General features: G+C 40.7%; 2 protein-coding genes and 1 long non-coding RNA gene across 4 annotated transcripts in view; 2 read left to right on the top strand and 1 right to left on the bottom strand.

Annotated features, from left to right (window-relative positions):
- Positions 1 to 544: 544 nt before the first annotated feature.
- Positions 545 to 5776, top strand: STARD5 (StAR related lipid transfer domain containing 5). The gene is made up of 6 exons (XM_074836987.1): positions 545 to 786; positions 862 to 911; positions 1037 to 1169; positions 2532 to 2649; positions 3664 to 3757; positions 4300 to 5776. The coding sequence occupies exons 1-6, from the start codon at positions 697 to 699 to the stop codon at positions 4445 to 4447; spliced, it is 633 nt and encodes a 210-aa protein (XP_074693088.1). The 5' UTR covers positions 545 to 696; the 3' UTR covers positions 4448 to 5776.
- A 2461-nt stretch (positions 5777 to 8237) lies between these two features.
- Positions 8238 to 19637, bottom strand: part of IL16 (interleukin 16) — a 37053-nt gene continuing 25653 nt past the window's right edge. The window contains exons 13-21 of one of the 2 annotated variants that reach the window (XM_074836985.1): positions 19085 to 19172; positions 17866 to 18341; positions 15611 to 15752; positions 13332 to 14418; positions 12643 to 12826; positions 10944 to 11045; positions 9981 to 10233; positions 8962 to 9087; positions 8238 to 8705 (exon numbers count right to left, since the gene is read on the bottom strand). In XM_074836985.1, the coding sequence (XP_074693086.1) occupies positions 8512 to 8705; positions 8962 to 9087; positions 9981 to 10233; positions 10944 to 11045; positions 12643 to 12826; positions 13332 to 14418; positions 15611 to 15752; positions 17866 to 18341; positions 19085 to 19172 (2652 nt within the window). In that variant the 3' untranslated portion in view covers positions 8238 to 8511. The remainder of the gene's footprint in view (positions 8706 to 8961; positions 9088 to 9980; positions 10234 to 10943; positions 11046 to 12642; positions 12827 to 13331; positions 14419 to 15610; positions 15753 to 17865; positions 18342 to 19084; positions 19173 to 19637) is intronic. The other variant, XM_074836986.1, reaches the window with a different exon arrangement.
- Positions 8506 to 13489, top strand: LOC141928564 (uncharacterized). The gene is made up of 6 exons (XR_012624793.1): positions 8506 to 8588; positions 9248 to 9366; positions 10701 to 10877; positions 10965 to 11110; positions 12603 to 12749; positions 13375 to 13489. It is a non-coding gene; the product is annotated as an uncharacterized LOC141928564 (long non-coding RNA).

Raw genomic sequence — 19637 nt, 5'->3', positions numbered from 1 at the left:
TAATTACAGAGAACAGGCAGTTTCTTTACAGCGTACTGCATGGGCAACAGTTACTGATCGTAGCAGTGCACGCCAGCCTTCTCGATGAAATCCTAGATTCTCTGGCAATTTTCTGGTGAGACTCCTCAGCCCTGACTGATAAAACTTCTCTGTGGAAAACTTTCTATACAAAACCTTTTAAAAAAAAAAACTTGGTTCCTTACTCCTCATTTAATTCCACCCTGGTTTTCACTCATCTCTTTAGATGCACCGGGATAAAAGAGCCATTGCCCTTTAGCCAGAGCTGCGTTGCCCCTTCCAGCCGGTCCCGCCGGGCCGGGCCGCTAAGGGCTACCAAGGGCTGGGAGTGGGCCAGCGGGGTGGCCCCATCTTCAGGGAGGAGAACGGCGAAGGCTCCGCCCGCGCCCCGCCAGTTCTGCAGGCCGGCGGCGACCGGGTGACGTTTGCTCAGCGCTGCCTGTCGCCTGGCGGCTCTGCCGCAGTTACCCGCTGTCCGGGAGAGCCACGCCACGGCCACCCGCGGCTCCGGGCTGGCCCCGGCCCCGCCACCGCCCCCCCGGCAGGCGAGGCAAGCCCAGCCCCCTGCTCCGCCGCGGCCCCCCAGGTGAGGGGCGGCGCCGCCATCGGCCCACGGGGGCGGGGCGGCGCGGCGCCCTCATAGGCGGCGGCCGAGCGGCGGCTCCGCCCTGCCCGGCCATGGACTACGCGGGGCTGGCCGAGGCGGCGGCCGAGAAGATGGGGCTCTACCGGCGGGACCCCGGCGGCTGGCGGGGCTGCCGGCGCACGGTGAGCGGGCGGGCGCGGGTGGGGGCTGGCCAGGCCCGGCCCGGCGGCTGAAAGCTTCCCCTCCCCGCCCCGCAGAGCGAGGTTTCGGTGTCTTGGAGACCCTCCGCGGAGTTCGCTGGTAACGTGTGAGTACGCCCGGCGCCCCGCGTCCGTTTCCCGAGGCGCCGGGGTGCGGCGTCGCCCCCGCGGTGCCGCCGCGGGGTGTTCGGGGCGGAGCAGCGGGGTTTGGTTTCGTTTCGTCCCGCCGCAGGTACCGGGGAGAGGGGATCCTGCCTGCCAGCCCCCGGGATGTCTGGCACTGCATAAAGCCGGTGGCCGGCGGGCCCAGGACCCAGTGGGACCAAAACGTGAAGGACTTCGAGGTCATCGAAGCCATCAGCGATGTAAGTTCCTTAAAAACTGTTCCGGCGTGATGAAATGCAGCGTTGTGTTCAGACGCGGGTGTAGTGCCTCGTGAGACAGCCCCTGGGACACGCAGGGAGGTAGGAGGGTCTCAACAAGTTGTACAGTCTCTCTGTCGGGATCAGTCTGACAATACTGGGATTAGGAATATTTTTTTTTCCATAGATTGCATATATTCTCTTAACAACGGCTTATCTTTCTGAAGGGAACTACTAATACATTCTTGATGAAATACTGCATACTTAAAATATGTATAGCATTAAAGATGCCTGCACTATGTTTATTAATACTGCAAATCAAGCTAAGCATGATTATTTTTAACAAGTTATTTGGGAGAACCAGAGGTTTAGAGAATACATAGGCTTAGCTAAGCAGTGAAGCGTTCGTGTCATCAGCTGTGAATTCAGGCCCCATCTTTCACCATGGCAGCACACGATGCTCTGCGCTGTGCGTGTCACCATCTGCCATTAACTGACTGACTGACCTTGGGACCCAGCGCTTTGCCTCCATGTCTCTGTCATTAAAATAGAGATGCTGCATTCAGAGCGTTACAGATGAAAAGGGCTATGTGTGAGCAGTAATTTCCACCGCTGCAGTTATACAGTCTAACTTCCAATATATTTTTTTTAAGTGTGCCAGAACCTTACAAGGGCATTGGATTTAGACCCCCAAATCTGAAGTGGATGTAGGTGCTCAGAGGCAGCCAGGGTGAAAACACAACCAGTCCTAGGAATGTTCATGAAAGTCCTGGGAGGATTATTTTTCTTGTGGGAACCTTACAGGCATTTAGTATTAATTATAAACTTCAACTTTAGGAATGCTGCAGCCTGCCACTTGAAATTCATAGACTTTGAGACTTGTCAGCACTTAAGAGTGTGGTAGAAACATCTGTTTTGGGGAGCCTGTCACCACAGAGCCTCCACAGGAGGGGATGGTAGTGTTAAGGTTTCTGCAGTGTAACAAAACTGGTTATCAAGTTGTATCCCATGTGATATGATACAAAGAAGTTATATGTGTTAGCTTTCCTGGAAAGGAGAAGCATTTTAACTGTCCTGTGAGCATAGATGTGCTAGATTGACTTTTCAGTATCTCTTGTAGTCTCTGTCCTTAAACAACCTGGAAACATTGCATTATCACTGTTTTTCTCCATTAAACTGTCCTTCATCCACACACCATGGTGCCTTTGGACTGTGCTGATTAGCATTTTGTTTGACAAAGGGTGTAATAGAACCCCTTGATACAGTTTAGAAAGTGTAACTTGAAAGAATACCAGAAAGTACAGGGATTTTTCTGCTGTACTTCTGAAAGCATCAACTGACATAACTCTGTCTTGTGATTTCCAGACTGTCTCTGTGTGCAGAACCACAACCCCTTCAGCTTTCATGAGGATTATTTCACCAAGAGAATTCGTGGATGTGGTAGTAATGAAGCAATATGAAGATGGGACAATGCTATCTGCTGGTAAGACGTTTGTGTTCTCAACATGTTCACGTCATGTTAGGAGATAACTAGCAGCTACCAGAAATAAAATAAAATAAAAAATAAGTAACATGTTGTTCAGTAGTTGTTGATCTGATCTTGATCAGAAGATAAAATAATGCTCTCTCTACATTGTTGTTCTCAGAGTATATAAATCATCTTAACATTCAGATGATGATGATATTGTTGGCCTGTGGTTTCTTCCCTTGCTATACTTTTGAGATTGAATAAGTGTTTAATTTGCTATTCAGTTCTGGGGATTTTTGTGTGTGTGTTTTTGTTAGTTGTTTTTTTTTTTTAAGAATTCACAGAACTCTAAAAGGAGTCCCATTTAGGCTAAATCGTGTTTTAACATTTTCTGCACTGCCTCTTGATTTTGGTGAAGCCATTGAATAAAGGTACCACTCCTGTATGTGGGAATAATTGTTCCTATGAAACCAAATAGTGCTGTTTTTTAAGGGGCTGCCACCGGGTGGAAGGATGTTTCTTTGTTTTTTTCACTTCCATCCTGTTGTTTAACTGTTACAGGTCAGTGGTTTTATTGCCCCAGTGTTCAGCTGTCCCATTTTCCCATCCTGTCCAGGAATGCCTTGCCAGGAATTTATATACTTGCTAGAGTGCAGCTTCTCAGCAGCCAAGTGGCATATGCCGCTGTGGCATGGATTTGTGGGAAGTAACTTGAATGACCTCTCAGGAAAAGCAATGCCCTCACACAACATGGATTCAGTGAAATTCCCTCAAAGTGTCTTGCTTGAAGTAACAGTTGCTTCTAAATTCAACAGTTCTTTGATTTCCCTATTCATGGCCAGCATGGTTCCTTTTATTGGTCTTTTCTGACCGTTTGTATGGCGTGACCCCACACTGAAAAGGTTATACTGCTGTTCTTAAATATGTTCTCATATAGTGAGCTTGCTTCCCAGCTGGTGCTTTGAGCGCCAAGGACTCTTTCCCATCTTCTGTGAAAATGATACTTTTCTTGAATGCTTTTTCTTATAGCCACCCATGTGGAACACCCTCTGTGTCCTCCTCGACCAAATTTCGTGAGAGGTTTTAACTATCCCTGTGGCTGTTTCTGTATACCTCTTCCAGGGTAAGAAGTGATCTATTTGAACATTATGTATTCTAAAGCCCTTCTTGTTGTGTGGTGTGTTTCTGTGCACATGGCCACATGTGATCTGTAGCCTCTTGGCAATGCCATGTTTCTGTCTTCCTTTGACTCATAATCATTATGAGTGAGTGCCCTTTTTGGTGCAATGAATTAGTCTCTTTTCATTTCCTAGAGGGAAGTCTTTAATGATACAGGAACCATCATCATGGTAGGATTCTCGCTGACCTCTTAAGCAGAGATTCAGCAGAACATACAAGTATGGTCTTAATTTTTGGTAAATGAGTATCCCGTTGTTTATTACATTGCCATAATTCATAAACAGAGTTATGTACCTAATTAGGGCCTAGTTTAACTGTAATTTGACTTGTGGGGGTAGCCACATTTATTGAAATCTGGAATTAATGTCTGTTGTTTGTTTAAAAGTGCTTGGAAATATCTATCGTCAGACAATATATATGAGTCATTGTAAAGTTCTTAATGCTTTTAAACCACTGGCTATAAAGTCACTTGCATTGTCTTTGCAGGGAGCCAGAGAGGACTCAACTCCTCAGTTTCTTTCAGACTGATCTTGGTGGCTATCTTCCCCAGACGGTGGTGGATTCGTTCTTTCCAGCGAGCATAGCTGGCTTTTACAGTAACCTGACCAAAGCTGTTAAGGCATTAAAAGCGTGACAAGACCAGTTGTTGTCAAGACCAGCTGAGGGTAGGAAGAAATGTGGCAGCTTGAGGGTAGACATAGGAAGTTGGCCTACCAGTAAAGATACTTAGGAACTGTGAAAGGGGAACAATTGAGTAAAGTAAATTTTTAAAACATCATTTTCTACCTGTCCCTATGCAAAGCATTTTTTTCTAATATGGTGGCCTTCATTTTCAAAATTAGAAAAATATCACACCAGAGGCTGGAAGAATCCTGGAGGCGGCACTGGTGGCTGTCTGTGGGGAGAAGATGCACATACGGGATCTGTTCTTGGCCACGCTTTGTAAGCATCTGTGAGGAGAAGTGTTGCTAAAATTCACTTAGCATTACAGCATTAGCCAGGTGCAGGTCAGCACTGTTTTGTCGCTGAAGCTCCCTGTAGAATCCTGTGGAACAATATTCCTTCCCCAAAAGAATAGGTGGCTCTTTTGCTGCCAGCACTTGTAGAGCTGCTGAGATGCCCCAGTGGGTCCAACCCAGCAAACGGTAAAAGAACAAATTGGATCGTGTGGAGGATCCCACTTGTTTGTTCCAGCAGACTTCAGTAGTAAGGGTAAATATGCCTTAAGTGCTTTTTTTTTTCTAAATCGAGGTCTAGCAGTGCAAATCAATTCCTAGATCTGTGGGTTGGCAAATAGATCCTCTTCCTTTTTCCCCTCTGTACCAAAACCAGCGACTTCCCCAATCTCATGAAACAAACTGCCACAGACATAGTGGCAATAAATAAAGAGGATTAAGCACTTGCCATTTTTTAAACTGCACTTGAAATGACCAATTTTAACTGCACTTGAACATTTTTTGGTCTCTTGTGATGAGAGGTTTTAATGGGTAAATAATGTTTTCTGTAGCTTTGTCCTGACTTGACAGGCCATAAGGATGCTGCTTTTTTTTTTTAAGACTAGTTTGCCTCACAGCACTATCTTGTGAAATCAGCTCCTGATCTTGTGTGCAGTGATGTATCCAGCTTTAGAAAACATTTATGGTGCTGGTTACTGTAGGAATGTCAGACATCGCTGTGGATTACAGATCATTTCAAAAAGAAAACTAATTTCTGAGTTAGGAATTTAAATGCAGATTGTGATTTTAATGCTGTATCTTGATTATTTAACAAGGTTAACATGCTCTGCTTTCTGTCCCTGTATTTGTTTTATATTTAGTATAGGGCATGGACTTGCACAGTTTCCCACTGTAAATCTCACTATGTGGAAGAGATTTTTTTCACGGAGTTTTTAGTCTAGTCTCCTTTGTCTACAAAGATGTAAAAATTTGTATGAGTGTGATGAAATAAATATATTTCTGCTACACTTTGCTGGTTTTCCTGGATCATCCTTTAAAATGGTTCCTCATGCACCTGCTTTGCCATCAAGGAAACATAAGAGCCACTTAGACCTGAATTCAAGGTAACAAGAGAGAGGAAAAACCTTCACTCCTATTTACACTCCCTGCTGACTGCGGATAAAGGTGTTCTGGTGAGAACACTCACCCTCCCAGCTGCTTTGCCTTTAGTTGGTCCTTATTTCTAATTGCTGCTTTCTGTACTTACAAAAAGTAACAAATTCGCTGAGGAGAGATTTGGGCCCTGATACTACAGAGGGTCACATATTTTTATCTAAATGTACTAAAGTTGTTAGGCATGAAGTGCAATATTGTGGCAAGTCTTTGCAGGACTATGATTACTTTAATTAGCAAAAATTTCAGGGATCAGAAGTCAGGTCACCACTTGTTATTCCTGCAAGTAAACCTTTTGCAAACAATGGGGCTTTTTATAAGCTATTTATTATATATTTAATTTTTTTTTTTTTATTGCTCTGAGCAATAAAGGTGGTAGGTGAGGCTCTTCCTTGGAGTAACCTAAGGATTCCTTTTCTGCGTCCTCAACGCCTTCTACCCAGAAGGAATGAAGAGCCCTTAACATTCAGCCTTCTGCCCTGCCAAATTGGAGATGGAAACATCTTGGCAAAGATCATCTTGTAAGATCTTGGAGGACTCCCCAGTGAGACATGCTGCCTGTCACACAGCATCTTTTGACTTCTTTTGATCTTGGCAGATGCCAGGAAATGCAGAGGCATGCAAAAACTGAAAAACTTTGGAAGTGAGTGAGAAGAGCACCTCTGGAAAATAACAAGACCAAACCTGTCTTGGTGGTTCTATGTCATTAAATTGATGAAATTAAATAGCTGGTTTGGGTGAGGACACCTCCAGCAGATGGCATTGAAGTATTTAGGGCATTCTGTGCCATGGCTGTAACAAGTCCAGTCTCTGCTGTTAAAGTTATGCAGCTGACCAAAAAGTGTGATCTGTCTTTTACAGGAAATAGCTTTAACAGTGCTAAAGAGTTCAGACCTGCCTTTCTGTGCAGAAATCATTCATGTTTTTCCTGTATTGGTGGTATGGGCAAGTGGTTGAAAAATCTTAGAATCTTTTATATGACCAGGCCTTTACTAAGACTTTGTTAAGCCTAAGCCAATAATGCATATTAAGTTAAATACAAGAAATGTTACCAAAAAAAAAAATAATAGTTTAATGTAGATACCAGTTTTAAAATGTACAAAAAGATTCCTTCTCTAATTTTTCTCCTATTTTGGTTTCTACCTAATTTGTAGAAATTTTGTTTTGAGGATTGTTTGGTTGGTTTTTGGAAGAGATAACTTGATTGGGAAGGGGGTTGGAAGTGTAGGGGCAGATGGCTTGTCAAGAATGTTTTTTCAATGATTAACATAGAGCTGACTTGTGAGGAAAGGCCAAAGAAAATTATATGCTTGGATTCAATACCTTCTGCTGTCTATCCTACTTCCCTTTCTCTCAGCTGCTGTTTTTGTGAAATTGTGTTAAGTGCACGGAAAATAGCTTCTGAACTCCTGCAGCTTATGGTTTGGTGAAATTAAGTAACCGAAGAAGAGTGCAGCAAATTTCCAACTATGGGAAGGTGAACAGCCAAGGACAATAACCAGTGCAGCCACCGGGCTTTCAATTGGCAAGTCACTACTTCCATCCTGATGTTGCATCTCTCCCTTTAGTGAAGTAGGTCAGAGAAGACCAAATGGGTGCAGGAGACTGTCTTGCCATAGATACACATGTTGCTGCTGGTAGAATTCCATACGGTGCTGAGAGAGCACTGCCAAAACACCGATAGCAGTCTTTGAAGTGTGGATTTGTCTCCAAGTTATTTAATGTTTCCAGAATAAACATTTGGATTCAGAACTTCTACCTCCCAAATACTCTCACTGGTACTTTCCCTTACAAAATTAACACAGAGACATTTCAAAAAATATGTGTGGTTAGAAGGTAAGACTTAGTTCTAAATGGCCTTGTTACTCTCTGGCTGTAGTCCTCTGAGACCTCTGGCCGGAGGAAGGTTAGGAAAACCTCTGCTATATTACCCTCAGCTTCCTGCCTCACCCTTGCAATACTGTGAGACACTCCTTTCCCCCCCACCCAGTGTTTGCCTGCTGGAGTTGAGATGCCTCTGTCAACTGCTAGTAGAAAGTTATCTTGACAGGTTTTGGCTGGCTGTATGTTCTGTGGTTTCAATAGAAAAGCTGGAGTTTTCCAGGACACATTGTCATTTTGACACACTAAGTTGCATCTGCCTTTCTCTTTCTTTTTCACATTCTCTAAGGCAGTGCTTAGTTATAGGCTTGTAGACACATTTCTTCCTCCTGGCAAGGTAAGGCGGGGAGCAAGACTTGTGGAGTAGGACTGAAAACTTAGCCCAGAATGTGCTTCTGATATTTGTTAAGTTAATGGCTTAAAATAGGTGAGTACTACAGCTGTCACATATTTTATTACAACCAGTACATTATTAATAAAGTCACTGTTTTATAATTCTACACTTTTAACATATTTCTGAATGTTGAAATAAGAATCATGCACGTTTTGTGCACATCTTATTTTATCCCAGCTTGCTCTGTAACTGGCAGTAAGATCATGTGTACTTTTCGTTATGTGCTTTCTGAGTATCTTGCTGTGCTAGCCAAATGGTTGCAAGTAATAAAATCCTTTTTTGTCTGTAATATTGGCAGTACTCTAATTCCTTCTCTTACAAAGTTTCAGATGACTTGGTGGTAACAGAGCTCGGATTCTTCCTCTTGATGATAGCTGTGATGGGCCCATCAGGTAATGCCTTGATTATATTCCATGCTTCAAAACGAGTGAGTCCTTGCATGACAGTTGTGTGCACTTGTAATAGCTCATCACCAGGCTGAACAGGGCTCCTTTGTTCTGATGTAGTCCCTTGAGAAAGAAAATTAATTTCCTTTAATTCTTTGGGTGGAGGAGGCGTTGATGTATCTTTTACTTTTTAAGAATCACTAGCGTGTTTGGTATAAACCACCTTGTCTCAGCAGGCAACAAATTACTAGCACTGCACAGGATAATGCTGCATTTACAAAAAATGCCATTTTCATGGGTATAAATCAGCAGTCAGTTACGAACTGCACGAGTTTGCATCAGCTAAGAACCTGCCCCGTAGTCATTTAAGCGTGTTTACCTTTAAATATCCTGTTGATGATGATGGGTTTATCTCCATGAATAGAGCCCTTCCCTCCTTCCAGACTGAAGCCTAAACCAACAGGTGTTTTTTCTAGAGTTACAGTGCAGATTGTACCTTCAGTTGCTGGAAACAAATGGAAAGTTAGCAGATGGGCACCATGTAGTCTGAAAAGCTAAAACATCTGTTACAAAAAAATGAACCTCTGTTTTGTTTGCAAAGGCACCATCAACTACCAAATGAAAGAGGAAACTATAACTTTTAATTCCTCTTTTTGTCACTGTAGGGCCCTCTGGGAAGCTGGGGAGAGAAAGTTGTGTTTGAATTCATGGCGGAATGGAAATATAAAGATGAAAGCTGGTGACACTTACTAGAATTAGAAAAATCTGTTGAACAAAATTTAAGGTAAATGTATTTGACTTGATGTAAGTTATGAAATTGTTATTGACTACAAAGCTTTTAATGTTCATTCACAGTATATAAAGCAAGCTACGGATCTCCAGTTCATGCTTTAGAAAAAACCCACAAAAATATCTTCAGAATATCTTAAGGTTCTGCAAAAATCTGACCTTGCTATGTTTCAGATGTAGGCACTTGCTATATCAAACAATAGCACATTGTTTATTCAAACTGAAATCCTCTTTCACAAAGTCTTGTAAACTAGAATCTAGTAATATTAGAATAAAGAGTCACTGTTCACTGAGTTGTCATTATACCTTCAATTAGATGTGTTACTACAATAATAATCTCTGTATGTCTACAGAAATTCATACAGAGGATCACATCTGGTTTATTTCAGAGGGTTCCTTTATTTTAGAAATCTATTAATTCTTTCCCTTTCCAAGAAAGTCATTCCAAATGTCTGTTTCAGGAATGTTTTATTAATCATGCTGTCTTTAATCATGGTTCTCAGATTTATACAGCCAACACTGAGCTGCTTTATTAACACACGGATTTCAGGTGATAAGTAAACACTTAGCAGGTGGGGGCTGCAAGGTAATGCCACTGAACTTACTCACCAGACTCTTGGGAGGCATCACTTGCTACTGAAGATGTACTAGAGCTGATTGAAACATTAAGATTTTTTTCTCCATCTTTCGCTTTTCTAGTGACAACAACAGCTTGTCTGGGTTGTCGAGCCTGTCGCATGATTGCTGAGGCATCGCTGTGAGTTGCACCCTTAAGAGACTTTCCGTTAATGGATAGTACTTCATCTCCTTTCTGAATAGTTCCTTCCTGAGATGCTAGTCCGCTGGGAAACACTTTGTGAACCTAGTGAAGAGCCCAGTCACCACATACGCACACACAGAAAGAGGAAAATAACAAATCATCACTAAATCACTCAGTTAATGCTTTTCACCATGTGCATTTTCCGTTCTTTGCCAGGAACAGGCTGCTTCTAGCACATTTCAGGACTGAGAGCTTAATAAATTTGTACAGAGGAATTCTGTGCACAGCCCTCCTCAAGCAGCTAGGCAATCTGTTTCACCCCGCTATCAGATGGCCAAAGCCTTGCTGCCCATGGTACGTACCATGCCTATGCTGCTTCCTGACCCTCTCACTGCTCTGCTAGTGGGAGGAAGAAGGCATGAAGCTAGTCTCTTGCTTCCAGACCCCTTACATGTCTACGTGCTCACCTCATTCCTCCTGCCCACCCTGCATGGTCTTCTATAAGCATGTGAATAAGGTGTTGGTTACTTTCTCCTGAGGGCTGTGTGTTGTTCTGCCTTGGCTTTCAGAGCTGCGGGGGAGCATGGTGTCCAAGGAAACAAGCCACCACTGCCCATCACCTGGAGAGGGCAGCTCTGTACAGAAGAACCCTGTTTTCACCCATTAAGACCATGATTCTTACATCTCTATCAGTACAGCTGCCTACTCTGATTATGCTAAAAGCCAACCTCTGTAGCAGAAAGCCGGTAAGTTGTATATTTTTAGATAGACTAATTGTTTTTGGAGTATTTTTTAAGAAAGACACTACTTACTGTTATCACTTTGTTTTCTAGATCAGTGCCCCCTGCCAGGCTGAATCCAAGCCCGGTATCTTCTTCTTTATGTAAAATTGTAACATGAATATCATCAAATTCCTAGGTAGAGAAAGAAATGAAGTCAAGAACTTCCCAACAGATATGTCAAGATGACTGGAAAATCAGTATGTTTTCTTTTTGTCCATTGTACATTTTATAATGAGACTTAGTGGTATTAGCACAATACTGAGACATGTTTAGTATTTGGTTTTGATCAAATTTACCTATCAATTACCCATTTTATAAAATGCTATTCTGTGTCTAAAATTGTTCTGGTTTGGTAAGCAGGTTATCAGTTCGATCTGGACCATAAATTGAATTATATTAAAGAGTATAGATATCATGTACTGTAGAAACAGAAAATACTGCTGAAATGTTTTAGAGGACCTTTTCATTTAAAAAGTGATAAAAGAATTTGGCATACAACTCACATGAATGCAAGTGTCACAGCTTAAAAATTGCTTCTCATTCTTATTTTACTTTTTAACAACGATCTACTAACAGGTAGAGTAAGCTGTCTCTGACTGTGTTGTCCCAAAGATGAGTTTGTATAGGGTAACAGCTCCTGTTTATAACCTAGTTTCCTAAAGAAACATGGCTTTCTTGACCACAATTTCACAATCATGTTCAGTATGTGAACAATTGTAGTTATATCTTTTGATATTATGTGTTGTTTCCTTCCACAATTGAATCTAAGGGCCAGCTGCAACCAGGCAGAGGGTACGTGCTGCTCAAAGATTGTCCTGAAAATTCCATGAAAACAACTTGATATGAGGGACTCTAATGTTCCATTGAGGGCAACATTGCAACATAGCTTTTACTGCTAATCAAACAAAAAAAAAAAATCAACATGGGATGTTGACAAGAAACACAAATTGATACAAAACTTGGCTTTCATAAATTCTGCTTGTCAAAGTGCTTTTTGGTTGCAACATACTAGCAAAGTTTGTTGTAGTCGGTAACAATTTGTCTCTGACATAAGAGCTCGACCTGGTAATTCTGAGAGGCAGACATGAGTTCACTACCCATGCTCCATGATAGAACACAAACCAGGACTAACATGGGAGAGACATGCCCTGCAGTTAGCTAAGAGGCAAAAACTACATTAATGCAGTTATGCTGCCTTTGCACAGCTTGGAGTATCTTAACACAGCAAGCACGTAGCTGCCAGCAGAAGCTGTGCTGTTTTCAATGCAGAGCTCTGGATGTTACCTACTTTTTCTTTGAGTGTGAGCAGTCTTTGAAAGTCTTTACAGTTCTGTAATGTACACTTTTCACCTTGATTTTTGAGTTACTCTGAGCTTTATTGCAATTCTAGATGAACCCAGTAAGACTAAAAGTTGCTCAGTATCCCAAAAATGAGGCATTGGGTGTCTCAGACTGGCAACCCAGATAAAAAGAAAGGCCTACAAAATACCATTGCCTGCTTCTGCATACACTGACCTTATCTGCTGAATAACTGCTATCCCATTAGTTAAAGGCTTAGTTATCTTTGAAGACTTATTCAAGATTTTTGATCAAAAGAGCTAAACATTGCTACTGATACATATTGAGATGACGGTTTTATTTGTTATAATATCAAGTTGCAAAGATTAACCAAGTGCATTCATTCCACAGCTTTCTGACAATCATGCATAAAAAGAAAAAGCAGATTTACCTTTAAGGTTGCTTCATCTAGCGATTTGACTTCCTCTATAAGCTTTGCTAACTCTTCAGGGGAAAGCAGAGAGATGACAGACTGCCCTGACACACTGGATGCTTGAGGTGAGCCATGTTCCTGTTTCTCTTCCTCTTTCTCATTGTCTGCTAGGCTCACAGTATATTCTCTCAACTCAGAGAGGCTGTCCCATTGTGACAAGAATAAAAAAGAAATGTTGAGTTATGAAAGAACATACCCACAAAAGCATAGTACAGACAATTTTGGAGCACTCATCTTTTGATCTTATTAGCATTTAATAGGGGTGGTAGCTCCTATCATAAGTATTATAAACACATACAAATATAAATTAATTGGTTTAGCCTAACAGAACATCACATAAAAGAATAGGAACAATCTCTTGGCCCCAGGCAAAAATAGACTTAAATCTCCTTTATCATGGAGATACTAGAAATATTACTCCTTAAGTATGAAGAAGTTTGAAATATACATGCACTTATATAGTACAAATTAAAAGCAAGTGTAACAGTCATGTGAGTCATTCAACCTTTGTGCTCTAAAAAGTTTTTAACTTAGTCTGTGCTTTACTCTGATGTGTTACTACCTTAGAATATTAATCTGTCAGCAGGTCAGCACAGATGCTCACCAGTGCTGATCTGTAAATCTGATTTTTAAATATGGTATCTTACTTTAGTGAAAACCCAGTGTCCAGGTGATGATTCTCACTTGCAGGTGAGAGAGAAGTCCCATCCTCCTCCACAGAGGACTGAGACAGTGTGTCCAGAGTTTCCCATGTGCTGTTTCCAGAAGAGGCTAGAGACTGAGGAAGGCAAAGCAAAGATTTCATTAAAGCAGATGACACCTGGCTACTGATGGAATAGATTTTGCTACACTTTTCATCATATGACTTCATCATCTCACAAGACTGGGTAGCAGTAAGTGGGAAGCTTCGTGATCTTAGACTGTGTGATTTTGCTACTGATACAAGATGGGAAGTTGCAATGGCTTCTGTAGTTAAGAGATCCGAGGAATTCTCAGTGCTGGCCTTGTGGCTTTTCTCTGAGCTCGCTGCAAGGACTTCCCTGGGAGAGGAACATCTATCTAGGCTCTTTGTACCCATGACCACAGGTGACTGTTGTTGGCTAGTTTCACAATGTTGGAGGAAGTCTTGGTTTAAATGGGCTGGAGCCGCTTCTGACCCTGTTGCACTGGGAGAGTGCTCTTTCTGGACTGATGGTTTCAGGCTAAGCCTTCGGTGCATTTTTTCAGGTGACTGTGGAGCACTCAAGGATTCAAATGAGCTTATTCTTTGTTTTATTGATGATCCCCTAGGAGACACACAGGATAAGCTGGATTGCAATTCTTTGGTGGAAATAGTCTCAAGGTCAGGAGGACTTTGATCTGCTGGTGTTTTTAGATCTGAATTTGCTTTCCTCAGTCCTTTCAGACTTTGGCGAAACCAGGCTGGCTTAGGTGCAACAGGAGGACCCTTTTTCACACTGTCATTTTCATCTGATTTTAGCACTTTTGAACTGACTATTTCCGCTTCAGATTTCTTCAGAACTGTCTCTGAGCTGCTTCGATTTTGATTCTCTTTGTCTGTGTTGATGCCAGGTTGCAAATCTAAGTGGACGTTGTCTTCACTCATGGTAGGATTAAATAAGCTTTTTATGCAGTCGGAAATTTTAACCCAAGGGTCTTCTGTTGTATCAAGACTATAGTCTACCCGTGCTTGTCTTTTAAGTATAGGCCTTTGTATTGATGAAAGTGGATTCCCTGTATTAGAGAAACATTGATTATAAACAAGCCTCCTTCTACTTCTCCATTCTTTATCTGTGCATTGTTATTAATTCATTAAATTTGAACTTCATTCAAGCCCCCAATGAATATCTTTTCAGTTTCTAAAGAAGTTTAAACTATTTTTTAAAATTCACAACTCTTGATCTACAAGTTCTGATTCCTGACACTGAAATTAACTGAGAAAAAAGACTCTTACATGCTTATATACAAGAACCCTTTTCTAAAGGTCCTGCAACTTCTAAAGGTAGCCTGAAATTCTGGGGTGCTGAAGTCATGATATAAGCTATAACAGTTAAAATAGAAGGCTAAAATTGCAATGTTGTTTGCAGCCTAGTGAAAAAGGTGATGTTACAGTAAGTTCTTTTAAAAAATAATTTTTCTTTCCTACCTTTATAAGTATATCCCACTCTAAAAATACTCTTCCATGAAGATCTTTGATTAATATTTACGATTCCTTAAATTTTTGCAGGTTTTTCCAGTTGTATTCTTCTAATAAGTAAAAATTTAATTCTAACGTAGGAATATTTTTTACATCAGAGACTGATTAAGCATTTTAATGTTAGACACGGTAGAGCTGAATGGCAGCAAACTTTCGGTTGTGCAGTTGCACGGTTACTGTTATCTGCTTCAGTGTAAATAAAAATATTTCCTTATATGGCATCATTTTTTTTTTTTAATGATCTGAGCCAGAATTACATAACTGTTTAGGTTGTAATAGAACTCTTGAGATTCTCTAGTTCTCTTAACACTAAGTTTACTTTATTCTAACTAACACAACAAAATACTAACTTATTATCAGTGGTTTTATACCATTGCATCACTTGAGCCTTGAAACTATGCGTAAAAATGTCCTTTAGAAATGCTAAAACTAACCTTCCATAGCAAATTTTCAATATCAATAAGCAGTTTCATGTGAAGAAATACAATAGTGTACCTGTCCATTAACAATTTTTACAATAAATCATCTATTATGCTTATTTTTATATAGTTTTCTTTCTTTTCAAAGATTAATCAATAATTTTAAAATTCATCTGTTCACTCCAAACTTTACAGATACGGGTTGAAGTCTACTTTTAAAGAGAAAGGTGAAGTCAGCTTGATACCCATTTTGGAATTCAAACTAAATGCCAGGTTAGCTGCAAAAAAAAGTTCATGGACTTAAACATACCTAAGTTTGCTTTTCTTTCTTGATCTCTGCCCACTGGATCAGCAGTTCTGTGTTCAGTATCACATGCTGTAGGAGAAGTGGTAAAGACACTGTGCGTTACATCAGTTCGATGTCCCTCTAGCATTGGTTCTCCAACTTCCTGCTGAACAAACAGGAAATAGAAGTGTGTCAGAATGTAATTATACAAACCACACTATATATGAATCTGAACTCCCTCCCCCCCCCCCCCAAAAAAAAAAAAACCCAAACCAAAACCACCAACATATTTTCATTTGTTTTTAATCTGAAAAGAAATATTGAATAGAAATCAAGCTTTCACTTCTGGTTGGGATGTAATCCTCATAGGACTTAATTTATTCTATACTACAAGAATGCTGGCATGACACTTTATGGTTACAATTGTAAACAGGCTGTGAAAAAATGCAATTAACATCTCGAAATTTTAGTAATAAACATTATATGATAAACCAAAAGACTGCCTACTATAATTTTCAATTTTTGTAAAATCAGCCATTCTGTAGACTTTTGCAAACCAGTCAAGCAAAGTTCCTTTATCTTCATATTAAACTCTGTTGAAGCCTTTTGCCCTTAAGCCCAGGCTAGATAAGCTAAATTTTTACTGCAGTTTCAGAGCTCTCCCTTTCTTGGTTCTGGCTGGAAACATAGGGTGAGAGGATTAGTTCAAGGCTGCAGTAAATGCTGCTCTCAACATCATTAACACATGCTCTGGAGTTAGTTTATTTCTTTGTAACCCGTGATACCAAGTTACCATCTGCTCTGCTGTGACATTGGAAGTGCTCTCAGCTATGTAGTTAAACTTCGGGTTTACTAATAGGAATCAAAACCAAACAGGACAGAGTGGAGGTCTAGTAACAAATGAGATTGTCCTGAAAAAAACAGTAATTGAACAATTTCTTAGCTTTTCTGTAATGGGGGCATGTTTGTTGTGCAACTTTCTTATTCTAGGAAATCCTTTCTCCATCCCCCGCTTACTAGGGTCCTTCTCGAAAGTTTCACTTGTGTTCTGTTGCTGTTAGATGTGGACATCAGACGTTCAGTAAGTGAAGTAGCCAGTTTGGAAGCACTATGAACATACAGTTTGATCTTACTCTTTACTGATGCCAGTTATACCTGCCTTTTTACTGATGCAGTTTAAAGCACAATCAAAAATATCAGTTAAGCATTCTTGATTATGAAAAAGCAACCTCGCAGTCTACAGAACTCCCATATAAAACTGTGGTATGCAGGACTCACACTGCCTAATACAAATTGTTTAAACTTTTTTGGATATTAACACTATACAGGGACTTCAGTCTGAGATGTGTCATTTTATCTTGATCTCTGCAGCTTGGAAACTGGTGTGGGGGTTTTTTGCATTGCATTGAGATCTGTTCGTTTTTACTGGTATCTTTCTAAACCCAGGGGAAACAGGTTTCATTTTTAAACAAACCACAACTTTGTTTCAACATGCAGATCTCACAATCCCTCACACTCATGCAAATGTGAAACACTGTCTTTCTGTTCTACCTTAGACAAGAGAGGGAACTGAAATTTAATACTGTACACATATATAATCAGTTTTTAAATACTGTAGCTCGTCAACAAATATGTATGTGCCTCACAGGTTAAATGAGTTTGTTTAGTACCTCCTGGGCTCAAGAAATGTATATGGGACCAAGACTACCTGCTGTACATAATGTTTAGTGCTTTCTTGCAATGAAAATCCACTACTGAAACAAAGAAATTGTTTCACGACTTCACTACTTCATAAATGATTTGACTCTGTGAGTGTCGAATCAACCACACCAAGCTGACATCAGAGGTTGTGCAAACTCCCCCAGTCCCGGCCCAGGGCATATTGCTGTTCTAGTTGCACTGGAACCAGAGAGTGCTCGATACCACCAGTGGTACGTGTTCATGAGGAGTGGCAGTGAGGGAATCAAATTTGTTCTCGTTGCTGCTCTCACTGGAATTTTAACTCAGATTCCTTGATACAGAAGAAATTTTCTTCAGACACTTCTCTGCTTTCTGACCTTAGTTTTAATGTCACATTTTGAACTAAACTGGCTTCATTAAGATACGTGTTATTTTCAAAATAGAAGAGCCTCATCCCCTTCCCCCTCCCCCCATGTATATACAGTGTCTCTTTCTTCTCTGCCCTTCTTGCTGCCATCACACAAAGTCACTGTGCCTTCCTCCTTCCCCTGTCTCACAAACATGCAAGCAAAAGAAAAATTTTGCAAATTTTGCTTTACCTGAACACTTGCAGTAGGCGATACAGCCACTTCCGATGCAAGCTTTTCTTTTCTGTCTGTGTCACACTGGTCATTACATGTACAGTCCTGCTTAAAATATTTCCTTGGAGGAGGTTTGGGCTTTGATGATTTAGGTTTTCTAACAAGGATCTCTGATGATTTCTTAGTGTTTTGCAAGGGTCGACCTCCTTCACTACAAGTAGGAGGGGAATTTCTCTCTGAATTATTACCAGACAATGAGTACAGCAGGCTAGGTTGTCTGGTAACTGGTACATCAATGCTATGTACTCTTGCTTTCAAGTCAGCCAGTTGGTATGCAGCACTGTTACTACATGATGACCGAGGGTTGTAGCTGCTGTCACTGCTGGAGCGGGTCATCAGCTTCTGTGTCCTGTGGTTGCCATGAGCAGCATTCCTTTCAATATGTTTTTCACATGGGTGTCTTCCATGCCAGCTCATATCTAGTTTTTTAACACCTGTATGAGGAACATGTTCAAAATGTCTATTCTGATACACGCAGAGTGCTCACTTCTAAGATTCAGCTGATTAAATTTGCAGCTAAATAGCTAAATACCATCATCGGTTGATGCAAAGGTATGATGTATGCATTAAAGGCTTGCAGATCAAAGAGTCAAAGAGTTACATTCTTGGACAGCAAAATAATGATACATTTTCCCTATAGAGATACATATATATCAGCAGTATAGTTTTACTGATGACGATTCTGTTACCCTTGGTCCTTTAGAAGAAATGAGGACACTAAAAGGAGTGTCATTGCAATATATTTCCCTCGGAGGATGTCATACCTGAACTGGGCAAATAGCTCTAACCATACACCTTTCCTCATAAGGGGGATTAACAAGCTGTTTGCCCCCAGGACATCACCTGCATTGTGCAGTTCCTTGCTATTATAGTCCTGTCACCTACTGGCACTTGTTTGAAAAGCTTTAAGCAGAGGTTATGAATTGCAAAGAATGAGCAACGGTGAGAGGAAGTTTGCACAAAAATTTTTGCTGGAAATCAGACAGATGTGGTCTTATCACTCTGGTAATGTGCCTTAGGAGGCATGTTAGGAGCGCTGTCCTGTGAGGTTTCCTCCTCTTGTTTTCTGCTCTTGGTTACTTGAATGTTACCAAGGTTTCTAATACAGCATGTACTCATCCTACATATCTTTTAAATCAAAATTGCCATGTCTCAGTGAATATACTTATTCCCTTACCTTCAGTACTCCATTGGTGTCTCTCCTTTCCAAATCTGTTGTTTTCTACAGCTTGTGCAACAGCTTCTTTTAGCTGTTGCTCAGACACCTAGAAAATACCATGCCATTATACTCTCATGAGACTGCTGTGGGGTGTTGAGTAACATTTAAACATTTATTCCTTCTACAAAGATTTCCAAATCCTGCACATCCTCTAATGGAAACGAATAGAGCTAGTTATATTACACATCAGTTAATTTTAAAGCTAAGTGCACACCATTATATTTGTATATATTCCAGTATAAGTGAAGTATATTTATGGATGTGCTGTTGGTTGTTTAGAAAAAAATAGGATCTTTCAAAAATAAATGTCCTTTCGCATATTTCACTTGAAGTGGAGTTCTGGATTTATCAGTATAAGATAATTTGATACCATGTTTTTATGATAATTTATGCAACTATTTAAACCTGATAATAATTTATACAGTATTTGGTGTTAGGAAGCATTTTGTAGAAAAATCTTGCAAGAACAAAATATTTTCCTTTAATTATAAATATTGGCTGGGCAAGACCT

The sequence above is a fragment of the Strix aluco genome, chromosome 12, assembly GCF_031877795.1.
Source record: "Strix aluco isolate bStrAlu1 chromosome 12, bStrAlu1.hap1, whole genome shotgun sequence".
NCBI classification, from domain to species: domain Eukaryota; kingdom Metazoa; phylum Chordata; class Aves; order Strigiformes; family Strigidae; genus Strix; species Strix aluco.
The sequence above is the reverse complement of the archived record's forward strand: the minus strand, read 5'-3'. Positions and strand labels throughout refer to the sequence as shown.

Bases quoted from the DNA above. Each gene is read 5' to 3' on its own strand.
- STARD5 (XM_074836987.1), top strand. From the start codon at position 697: ATGGACTACGCGGGGCTGGCCGAGGCGGCGGCCGAGAAGATGGGGCTC. The intron at 912-1,036 runs GTGAGTACGCCC...GTCCCGCCGCAG, and splicing joins GCGGAGTTCGCTGGTAACGT to GTACCGGGGAGAGGGGATCC. The intron at 1,170-2,531 runs GTAAGTTCCTTA...TGTGATTTCCAG, and splicing joins TCATCGAAGCCATCAGCGAT to ACTGTCTCTGTGTGCAGAAC.